The sequence below is a fragment of the Dendropsophus ebraccatus genome, unplaced genomic scaffold (assembly GCF_027789765.1).
Source record: "Dendropsophus ebraccatus isolate aDenEbr1 unplaced genomic scaffold, aDenEbr1.pat pat_scaffold_1438_ctg1, whole genome shotgun sequence".
Taxonomy (NCBI): Eukaryota; Metazoa; Chordata; class Amphibia; order Anura; family Hylidae; genus Dendropsophus; species Dendropsophus ebraccatus.
Window position 1 is genome coordinate 31,022 of NW_027208859.1, and position 12,187 is coordinate 43,208.

At 42.5% G+C, this 12,187-nt stretch overlaps 1 protein-coding gene across 1 annotated transcript; it reads left to right on the top strand.

Moving 5' to 3' along the window:
* Positions 1-320: 320 nt before the first annotated feature.
* LOC138775267 (acetylserotonin O-methyltransferase-like) lies at positions 321-12,015 on the top strand. Its single transcript, XM_069955867.1, has 8 exons — positions 321-392; positions 1,486-1,660; positions 3,167-3,296; positions 5,009-5,077; positions 7,276-7,313; positions 9,001-9,141; positions 11,431-11,553; positions 11,692-12,015. The coding sequence occupies exons 1-8, from the start codon at positions 321-323 to the stop codon at positions 11,901-11,903; spliced, it is 960 nt and encodes a 319-aa protein (XP_069811968.1). The 3' UTR covers positions 11,904-12,015.
* Positions 12,016-12,187: the final 172 nt, after the last annotated feature.

Here is a 12,187-nt window from a genome sequence, read left to right on the forward strand (position 1 = left end):
TAAAAACTGATTTTCTGATTTCAGAACAGTTTTCCTAAAAGCAAAAAAAGCCTAACATTAAAAAGCTGTCCAGCTGTTACAAAACTACAATTCCTATCATGCGTGGACAGCCAAAGCTAAAGCTTTGCCTCTCCAGACATGATGGAAATGATAGTTTTGCAACAGCTGGAGGGCCTGAGTTTGACATCCCTGGCCTAGAAAGCATAATGTCATGTCCAAAGGTAAATAACAGCAAAATAAATAATTAAGACCAAATAATCTGTTCCTGGAAATCAAATGAGCTCATAAAGGCTGACTCTGCTATTGAATACCACACCAACATGTGCTCCTTGGAAAAACCTGGATATCCGCAAAAACTTTTTGACTATATGGATGGATTTGCAGTCTCTAAGGTAAAAATTTAATGGAATTTAATCAAATATAAATTCTGCATTTGTGGACACTTTAAAACTTACTTCGGAGACTGTTTATTTTATTTATTCATTTATTTATTTTATTGCGTATTGAATGCCTTAACAACATTATATTACATTGTAATATATCTTTGTTTATAAAAAAAATCCAAGTTTCTGTGTCGGGAACTTCAGGGCTCTTCTGTTATGTTCTGCTGCACCCCATGTGCTTTATATTCTTATATACAGTACACAGGTAGAAGAGGCTGCCCGAAATGATCGCATCCTGTTCTTCTAATCGCTGTGCAGCAATGCTAGAACATAGCAGGAGATTGGGCTTAGAGCCCTGCACTTCCCGACACTGGTGGCAGCAGAGGGGCTGTGTCACCCCTTATTGCTGCCAGGCACTGGAAGTACTTACAGCGTAGAGATAAAAAAAAAACTGCACTTTTAAAAAAAAATAAAGCTATATTGCAAAGTAATATAACTTTATTAAAGCAACCTATTCAAAACATTTCTTTCCCTCCGGAGTACCACTTTAACCTCTTAAAGTTTTTTTTTTTAATATTCAGTTTTACTGTTTGCATTACAGTATTCTGGGGGTGGTTGTGGCCAGTCAGACATTACCCCTGCAGTATCACAGGGTGTCCATTTCGACAGTGCATTAGGTTCACTAAAATGGGAGCAAATCTCTTTTGACTCATAGAAAGGAATCATAAACAGGGCTTTTAACTTTGTGATGCTTTAATGCCTTAGATTGGGTCTTCACTGGTTTTTCCTCACACAAAGACCCTCCAATCACCATTCAGTGTAGGGAACTGCAGCGCAGCCCCACTCACACAAATAGGATTGGCAGTAGTTCCCTTCACAGATGAGTGGTCAGAAATGTCACCGTGGAGGTAAAACTCCAAAGGACACAAATATAGGCTCCTTCATTGATAATATTGGCTGAGATCACAGAGGTCACACCCCCACCAGTCATAAATTAATCACTTACCCTAGTGATTTGCCAAATCCCGACATAATTTTACATAATTCTAGTGCTAATAGGTAATACAGGTTCTAAAGTAGTTTGTCTCTTCTTCCCTTGTAGACTATGTTTACAGCATGTGAATTGGGAGTTTTCGATCTACTACATGAAGTACAAGAACCAATGTCAGCAGCAACAATTGCTTCCCGCTTGAGTACCAGTGTAGATGGAATGGAGCGACTGCTTAATGCTTGTGTTGGACTGGAGCTCCTAAAAGTTGACTTGAAAAACAATGAAGGTAACCTAAATCGGGTTGTACCATGAAAAAAAATTGGTCTAAACCCGTGCATTATGTTAAATGCATCAGTTTAGGATTACAACGTGCTTTTTGGGCATATAGTAAGGTGGGTCACTTAAAGCAAATGTACCAGTAGGTACATCGCTTTAAAGTGACTCTGTACCCACAATCTGACCTCCCAAACCGCTTCTAGCTTCTAGCTGCTTTTAATCCAAGATCTGTCCTGGGGTCCGTTGAGCAGGTGATTCAGTTATTGTCCTAAAAAACAACTTTTTACTTGCTGCCCTGTGTTAAATTGGCATGGCCTTGAGTGTCTGTGCCCTAGGCTTGCACCGCCCCTCCGTCCCTCCTCCCCGCCCTCTTCATCATTAGGAATGCCCCAGGCAGGATTGTGCTATTCATCACCTCTCTGAACACTGCAAAGGTGCCTTAAAATTCCAGCACCTGTTCAGACAGGTGGTGAATAGCAGAAATTGTTCTAGGGGCATTCCTAATGATGAAGAGGGCGGGGAGGAGGGACGGAGGGGTACTCTAGGCCACACCAATTTAACACAGGGCTGCAATATTAGAAGTTGTTTTTTAGGACAATAACTGTATCACCTGCCGAACGGACTCCAGGAAACATCTTGGATTAAATACAGCTATCTGAAGGTACAAGTGGTTTGGGGGGGTCAGATTGTGGGTACAAAGTCGCTTTAAGATCTTTAAATCAATAGACCGGTGTGGTCCTCTTTTTCGAACCGTGGCCTGGTTCCTGTGCAAGGTGGGGCCTAAAGCACAGGGGGCAGGCCCACCCACCCCCTGTGCGCCACTCTGCTCTCCCCCCTGTGCGCCACTCTGCTCTCCCCTCTCCACCTTCAGTGCTTAAGACCGGAGGAGGGGTGGGATTGTGGTAAAGTGCATGTTCTGCACAGAAGAGTCACTTTTTAGAGAGGAAACCAGGAAGTGATCAGAGATTAGATCCATGGGGAGAAGAAAAGTACAGTACAGGGATGTAAGGTATACTTAAAATCAGCACGTGTACCATATGTATATTTAAAAGAGTGCAAATCTGATTTTACCAACTTGCTTCATGGCACAACCCACTTTAAATTTCTGGATTATTCCTATAAGGTTACAGTATGGCTATAGAAATCCCACAAATCCTGACCCGGCCTTGGTCTGATCCCCTGGACTAACAGCATCAAGGGAACTTTGGACCATTAGATTCTTGGTAGGGCCTGTACTTGAGGTTGGATTACAGGTTCAGAAATGTGTCCATAATATACCCATGTGAAATTGGCCTAACTGGCATATATGGGGCTCTTCTTAGAGCATGAAAAGAGGGATACATAGTCAAAGTAACATGTCACAGGTTTTTATCCTTAATGAGAATATGTCTTCATTTCAAATAATATGATCGATTAATAATTAAGAGAACTGATGTTTACATGGTACATACAATGTTTAGATGCTGTTGTGTGAAAGATAAATGTCTTACTGATAGTTTACAGTATTTCTTTTCAGGCTATTATTCTAATACTGATGGCTCCACTGTATACTTGGTGAAGTCCAGCCCTAGAACACTCTATCACATGATGATGTTCAACAATACTAACGCATATATGTTCTATCACTTCTTACCACAAGCTGTAAGGTACTGTATGTGTAAATGTCGTAGAAATTATAAAATCACATGCTATCAAAATGTTCCTTCGTTGTTGGTCTATGTTACTCATATACACTCCATTGAAAGAAATTTCAGTCCATTGCATACTCTACACACCATACTTAGGGACGGTACAAGTTATTTTGGTGCCCTAGGCAGATACTGTACAATAAGTCAGTGTTGGACTGGGGTACCTTGGGACCACCAGGGAATTTGATTCTAGGGGCCCACCCTACATATACCAGATATAACCAGTGCCAAGCCTTTCACACTACTATAGCGACTTTGCACAGAGTTGTGTATGTGACCATACATCATGCACAGATATAAAGAAATGCACAATACCTATATGCATACATAGTACACACACTCATGTACCATACACACAGACCCACAAACATACTTCATGTATACAGATGTACCTCTGGTACAAGAAAGCACCAGGTAGAGCTAAAGGGCCGAGGGTTCCCCATCCTTACTCTAAATAATAAGCTGAAACCCCAGATTACTATATAGAGGCAGTGAGTGACCGGGTGACAGGCATGTGCAGCAATTCTGGAGGAATATATGTCATCCTAATGCTGCTCAACAGGGAGGCCCACTGCATGCTCAGGGGCCCACCAAGGGGTAGGACCCACTGGAGGATTTCCATGTTCCCCTGTGGGCAGTCCAAACCTGTAAGTGACGCGTCCTGAAAATTCTATATATATATATTATTTTATTTTTTTTTTTACCTGATTTCCATTAGGTAATCCACAAGTGCAGGATTTTATTCACTTAAAATTTAAAAGCATGGATTTCTCAGCAATAAAACAAAGTCCCATCAGATAACAAAAAAAAAAAATTCTAAAGAATAATAAAGAGGTTTATCTGTATACTTCATGTTTAGCTTATGTGGCAGGCATGGGTTATCAAGTGCTGTGATTCCCCACTGATACGGTTTCCTAATAACATTTCCCATGATGCCTTTGCAGAGAGAGGAGGTGTCTCATTGCTGCTCTAGTTCTTAGTTTAGGAAATGGTAAATAATAGAACTTCTGTTGCCTCACACTTTAGAGTATTAAATCAGATAAAGCTGCACCCTGTCTGATTTTCCTGCTTTTACTGTACCTCGTAAACACAAAGGAAGAGTGTCAAGCTCTATGATAGGGATGGGGAACCTTCGGCCATCCAGCTGTTGTAGGTTTCCCATCCCTGCTCTATGACATAGGACACACTAAAGAAAAGACTCACAGCACATAGCTGATAGATATGCAGTGTGAATAAGGGGAGGGGTATAACTGTGATAGTGAGTAGAGATGAGCAAATCGCTGATCTAAATGAAGCAAAGCACTTAGCTCATCATGCCGCCAGTCTTTCAGTGCTGCTCTGCTCCCTGCCGGGATGCCGGGGTAGGCTGGATAGAATCCTGGGAAACTTCTATCCAGTGTATCTATTAAATATGGAAGATGTTAGAGAAAAGTAAAAAGTTTCATTTTTAACACACATTCTCTAAAATGTCTTTTATATGCAAATTAACATACACTTAAAAAAAAAAAATTATACTGGAGATTTAACTTTAATGTTTAATCTACAATATAAATAGTGATGGTGTTTGTACAGGAAGGAACAGCCAGATAATTGGACTTAAAAGTGAGTGAGTAATGAAATGTTTTGCAACTGTAAATCTCACCAAATAATGTTCCTTCTTTTTATTTCAGAGAAGGAAAACCTCAGTATGAAAGAGCTCTAGGGACATCTTCAAGAGAAATCTTTGAAGTGGTTTACCCGTAAATTGTACACATAGATTACAACAATCACTGTTAAGAATAAGGTTTTGCAGTTTGATCATAGGTTTTCTATATTATTTTATTACAAAAGTAAAAGAAAATACATAAATAGTTAATTAAAGATGAGCAATAAAAATCCAGGGTGGGCAGGGGGGGTGTTGGAACAAAATAACTAAGTCATACTTACCTGTCCTCCTGCACCTGCTGCATCACCGTTCATGGACCCCTGCCAGCTTCCTGCATATCCCAGTCCTGCGATGTCAAACCCCAACTCAGAGATGCCCACCCAGCTAGTGAATAAGACAGGACACCTCTGCAATCACCGACGGGCAGGTACTTCCCACCAACTCAACATGGTGTCGCTGGGCTGCTGGGGCACAGGGACGTGTAAGTATGACTTGTTTTTTATGTAGCCCTGGAATTTTACATTTCACCTTAGTTTTTCTTCTTAGAAGCACTTCAGGATTTATTTTGTTATATAGTGCAGCATAGGCTTATATAAGAGATAATATAAAGGTTATTGTCAGGGCCGATTCTAGCTTTTTTGCTGCCTGAGGCGAAAATTAAAATGTCGCCCCCCCCCCCCCCTCCCCCGATACTAGTATAATTTGTGTAGGAACTTTTCTCACGTATTCTCACGTCGATACCTCAGCTATTCGTAATTTTATTATTTTCTCATTATGTATTATGATGTTCTGCAGAACCTCATCATACACCTCAGCTGCTGCAGAACCTCATAATACACCTTAGCTGCTGCAGAACCTCATCATACACCTCAGCTGCTGCAGAACCTCATCATACACCTCAGCTGCTGCAGAACCTCATAATACACCTTAGCTGCTGCAGAACCTCATCATACACCTCAGCTGCTGCAGAACCTCATAATACACCTTAGCTGCTGCAGAACCTCATCATACACCTCAGCTGCTGCAGAACCTCATCATACACCTCAGCTGCTGCAGAACCTCATACTACACCACAGCTGCTGCAGAGCCTCATCATACACCTCAGCTGCTGCAGAACCTCATACTACACCACAGCTGCTGCAGAGCCTCATCATACACCTCAGCTGCTGCAGAACCTCATCATACACCTCAGCTGCTGCAGAACCTCATCATACACCTCAGCTGCTGCAGAACCTCATAATACACCTTAGCTGCTGCAGAACCTCATCATACACCTCAGCTGCTGCAGAACCTCATAATACACCTTAGCTGCTGCAGAACCTCATCATACACCTCAGCTGCTGCAGAACCTCATCATACACCTCAGCTGCTGCAGAACCTCATACTACACCACAGCTGCTGCAGAGCCTCATCATACACCTCAGCTGCTGCAGAACCTCATACTACACCACAGCTGCTGCAGAGCCTCATCATACACCTCAGCTGCTGCAGAACCTCATCATACACCTCAACTGCTGCAGAACCTCATCATACACCTCAGCTGCTGCAGAACCTCATACTACACCACAGCTGCTGCAGAGCCTCATCATACACCTCAGCTGCTGCAGAATCTCATACTACACCACAGCTGCTGCAGAGCCTCATCATACACCTCAGCTGCTGCAGAACCTCATCATACACCTCAACTGCTGCAGAACCTCATAATACACCTCAGCTGCTGCAGAACCTCATCCTACTACACCTCAGCTGCTGCAGAAACCTCATCATACACCTCAGCTGCTGCAGAACCTAATAATACACCTTAGCTGCTGCAGAACCTCATCATACACCTCAGCTGCTGCAGAACCTCATAATACACCACAGCTGCTGCAGAACATCATCATACACCTCAGCTGCTGCAGAACCTCATACACCTCAGCTGCTGCAGAACATCACACTACACCTCAGCTGCTGCAGAACCTCATCATACACCTCAGCTGCTGCAGAACCTCATACACCTCAGCTGCTGCAGAACCTCACACTACACCTCAGCTGCTGCAGAACCTCTTCATACACCTCAGCTGCTGCAGAACCTCTTCATACACCTCAGCTGCTGCAGAACATCACACTACACCTCAGCTGCTGCAGAACATCACACTACACCTCAGCTGCTGCAGAACCTCTTCATACACCTCAGCTGCTGCAGAACATCCCACTACACCTCAGCCGTTGCAGAACATCCCACTACACCTCAGCTGCTGCAGAACATCACACTGCACCTCATATCAGTGATAGTGTGCTGTATACTTACAGAGGTGGTACAGTCACAGAGATCCCGGCAGGAGAGGGAGGTCAGAGGTCATCTTCAGCGCGGCGTCCAGATAAGGGAGCAGCTTCTCCTCACAGTGACAGGAGAGGGAGAGGGGGAGGGGGAGGGGAGGGGAGGGGGGAGAGAGAGGGAGCGAGCGCAGGGGCTTTCTCTCTCTCCCTCTCTCTACATACTCTACAGATAAGTGTCATTCAGCAGGTGGTCTGCTGAATCCTCCGTCACTCCCCCCCCCTCTGAATAGACTGGAGGGTGCTGAGCACTCAGCACAGGACCCGGTGGCACCAAGCCCCGGAGTGCAGAGTGCAGTACAGTGATTCCCTAGGCAAAAGATTCGGGGCAGTGAACTTCCTGTTTGGGGCACTGGCCCCGGATCTTAATGCCTGGGGACACCACTGCACTCTAGTCTGGGGACTACACTGCACTGTACTGTGAGGAGATCGGGGCTGCTGGCATTTTAGCTTTCACTAAAATGACTGCAGAGAAGATTCTGCCGCCCCCTGCAGGACCCCAAGAGCTGCCGCCTGAGGCAGAAGCCTCAGTCTGCCTCATGGCAGAAGCGGGCCTGGTTATTGTGTATACCTCCTGCTTACTTGTTTTATCTATTATGGTAAACATAAGATTTTAGCCATGCTGATTTGTATTTGCACTCTTTAATTGTTTTCAAATGTCTACATTTCCCATAATGCCTCTGGCTTTGCAGAGAGAAGGGCAGAGTTTCATCAGTGCGATTTCCCTAATAAGATGTAGTGAGATCACCCGGTTGGCTAGGGGAGTTCAGTCAAGCAAAACTCATATGTGGGTTGGAGTCAGTTCACACTATATGCATTTTCTTATTCTAAGAAAATTATTACCATAAAGAGACATTGATATGAACTTTTTATCGCAAGCAAGATGTTTTATGAAGATTTAAAAGCCTTACACTTTAGACTAATGCCATACTGCACTTTTCACATATTTTACAGTGTTTTTATTTTAGTTTTTTATTTTTTATCTAGCCCTGTGTCGTCCTCTGCAATAATTGTATGCGCTCATTGCATTATCTGTTTTACACAAATCAGATTTCTAAGTGTGAATGCACCCTGTCTCTGTAGAACATATGCATGAAGAACTTTTCATAGTGTGTAAGGCATGCTGCACTTACTTCAGTAGGATGCCCACATAGAAATGTGTTGCAAGAGGGTCCTTGTATAGCTTTCCCTCTCTTCCTGTTGGCCAGTCTTACATTGGCAACTGATGGTCAGCCCCCAGCACATGTGGGTCTGGAAGCAGCTGAGTAGAGATGGTTGGACTTAGGCTTGCAGGGATTGGTTCTAACTTGAAAAGGAATTAAGTCTGGATTGAAGCTGAAGATTGGATAGGACTGAAGATTGAAGCTGTTATTGAGAAGATCATGTGACCAAACTCCTTACAATGTAAGAAGTACATCCTTACCATGTACCACAAACCCTTGCACGTCCATGATACTGCAGTGTAGACTTTATGTAGCTGGTATACAGGAATGGGGACCTGCATATCTGTGTATACTTCCTCCATATAGATCCACCAACAGGTCAACTTCACAACAACAGTTTGTTAAGAAAAAAGCATATATATGTTGCATAGCAAATGCAGAACATATAACACCACTATAACACTGTATTTAAAAAGAGTTTTCTTATTGATATTTCGCCAGCACCTTATAGATAAAAACAAATATTTTTCTCTTGTAGGATGTTCAGGGAATCTTGCAAAACAGTTTGTATCTACATATAAGGAGTCTACAGTCACCATTATGGACCTGCCAAAGGTTGTGCAAATGGCTAAGAAACATTTTATAACAAATACAGAGCAACACATACATTTCCTTGAAGGTGCAGTATGTAAACATTATAAAATCGGTGTATTATTTTCCTAATTCTACATTCCAAGTGTATACTATAGATAGTCAATATGGAATTACTGGTAACATGGTCCCCTAATCTATATGCATTAAAGAAACAAAACTAGATGACATACAGTATAATCTAAAAAACATCCCTAAACTTCACTGATCCATCTGCTTCTCAGCACTATATACTTGTTGTGGATGGTACTAAATCCGTACCAGACTGTGGTATATCCGGTGTCAGAGTGTATATATACACTCTGACACCATTTCAAGGCAGAACTCATTTATTATAAGCGTTACACAAGGTTATATAGCAGCAAGAAGAAGACTATAGATAATATGCTTGGCTATTATTTGCCATGGACAGGTTTCTCATTTGCATAGTAGCTCATGATTAAATAGTTTTATGGTTATGTAATGTGGGAAGATTTGCTCAGTAAGTGCGGGATTGCAGTGTGAACAGCAGTCAACAAGCAGGATTATCCGGCTGAAGAAACCAATAAACAGCCTCGGCATCAGTAATAACACAGATAAACTCTGCTTGTTCAGCACTAACTAAACAGACGACGGACCTGTTCTCTACATTACAACTAGCTGAAGTCACACAAACATGGCATAAAATCCAGTCTTTACGTTGGTCAGGTATTTAGCTTCTGCTAAGGTAGTGAGACGTAAACTTCACTCAGTCCTAGTAGGGGTAACGGTGGGTTCACCCTACGGAATCCGCGCAGATAAGTTCCGGTGGATTCCATCGCTCGTACCCACTCACATACCCGCTCATATCCGCCTGTGCCATAGACGCTATTCTATGCATGGGCAGATTCTGCCTTCGGCCTGGCTATAGAATGGTGTCTATGGAAAGCTTCCTTTGTTGGGAAAGTTCTTCTGTTAGGACCTAATGGAAAGGCCTATTTAAGTATACCGCAGGATCTACGGATGACATTGGCTATCTTTTTGCTTTCTGTGCCATATGTGGAGACAAATGCTACCCACGTGATTTTGGTTGTTGTACCTTGGGGGAAAGTAAGACATTTCTATCAACCTGTGTTTTTCATGTCACCCACTAAACATCTGGGGTAGCCTCTTTCTGTGAATTAACAGCACATCCTGTCCAGTTGGGTCTTACATGTTTGTGGGTCTTGAACTATGATTTAAACCCAGAGAAGTGACTATACTGTACCATCGAACGAGGATAGAAACTGTCAAGTGTAGCAGTGTGTTACGGTCAGTCGGCTTTGAGTATAAGTCAGTGTGGAGTTTGTTGCCATTTATGAAAACCCGAGTGTCCAAGAAGTGAAGAGACTCCCTGGAAAATTTCGCTTGTGAGTTGAGTTCAAGAACTCAAAAAAGCCATGTAATCCCTGTTCTGTTCCTGTCCAGATGGCAAAAATATCCTAAATATACCTCCATCACCTTAGCACTGAGCTGAATTGGTTTCAAATGTAAAATAATGCACTTGGGGAGGAGGAAACCTCTATCCTAGTATCATATCAGTAGTTCTGTATTAGCAAAGACTGCAAAAGAAAAGGGTCTAAGCATAATGATTTCTGACAGCCTTAAAGGAAGGAACTATCAGCAAGTTAGACAAATGTAACAAGTTGATTTGTCCCTATTGCACGGGAGATGTCTGTTACCTTTCTCCTTGGCGCAGTTCCGGTGCAGTCAGTCATTTGCTTCATGGTTTGGTGAAACCGTTAGGAGCACTAGGGCACTGTTAGGATCACAGCCTGCCCCATAGCCACATCGGGGGCAGATCGGCACTATAAGGGCAAGCATATAATCAGTAAGAGCCTGAGTGGGCTGGAGGTGGCTAGAGACACCAGAGACACAGAAGACACCGGAGACTCAGAAGAGGGACACCGGGGGGAGCGGAGACAGATAAGTATTGCACACAAAACAGGTAAGCAATTTTTTATCTTTTGTTTTAGTGCGGTTCATTAGGTTCGGTCCTCAAAGGGGTTATCCAGAGCTACAAAAAATATGGCCACTTTCCCCCTACTGTTGTCTCCAGTTTGGGTGGGGTTTTGAAACTCAGTTCCATTGAAGTAAATGGAGCTTAATTGCAAACCACACCTGAACTGGAGACAACAGTAGGGGGACAAAGTGGCCATGTTTTGTAGCGCTGTATAACCCCTTTAAGTTTGCGAGCCTGGCACCACACACCAAAATTTGAGAACCTGACAAACTGAATTATTTTAAAAAATTTGCTCATCTCTCATGGCTAGTTTGTCTGTATTTTGACGTTGACAATGTCCTTTCTTCTGTATTAAAGGAGACTTCTTTGAAGATCCTATTCCTGAGGCCGACCTGTATATTATGGCCAGGGTTATTCATGACTGGAATGAAGAAAAATGCCTTGGCCTGCTGAGAAAGATTTACCAGTCTTGTAGACCTGGTGAGCTTATAATTTATAAGAATATGATAGTCTTGAAATAGTTATAAAAATATATGGCCTCATACAGTATACAGTCCATACCATGTGTATGTGCACATTTCTTATATCTGACACTGTATTTCTCTTGGTTATACTAAGGAGGTGGAGTGCTGATAGTTGAAGCTGTTTTAAATGAAGACAGAAGTGGCCCAGTGCATTCCCAGCTTTCCGCACTAAAAATGTTGGTCCAGACAGAAGGCAAAGAACGGACACCATCAGAATATACCAAGCTCCTTACAGACTCTGGCTTCAGGGACATTGAAGTCAAAGCAACTGGAAAGCTACATAATGCAATAATAGGAAGGAAGTAGGGCCAAGTGTAATTATCTTAAGAAACTGACTGCAATTTACATTATTACCCATGTGCCATTTATTGTGTTCTCCATGAATATTAGAAGTAGTAACATTTTATTCTTCCTTATGTTTCAGTCTTAAAATACATTTTAAACACAGTGTCTTTGTGGTAAAAAAAAAAGAATTGATTATCCTTTAGAAGTTTCAAAATAAACATTATTGCTTACCTAGAACTAATCTAGTACCACATATATGCTAAAATTGTGTTGACACTGGGGGAGATTTATCAAACATGGTGTAA

Excerpts from the sequence above, each read along its gene's own strand:
- LOC138775267 (XM_069955867.1), top strand. The coding sequence starts at position 321 with ATGTGCTCCTTGGAAAAACCTGGATATCCGCAAAAACTTTTTGACTAT. Across the intron at positions 1,661-3,166 it reads TGACTTGAAAAACAATGAAG|GCTATTATTCTAATACTGAT; the intron begins GTAACCTAAATC and ends ATTTCTTTTCAG. Across the intron at positions 11,554-11,691 it reads TTACCAGTCTTGTAGACCTG|GAGGTGGAGTGCTGATAGTT; the intron begins GTGAGCTTATAA and ends GGTTATACTAAG.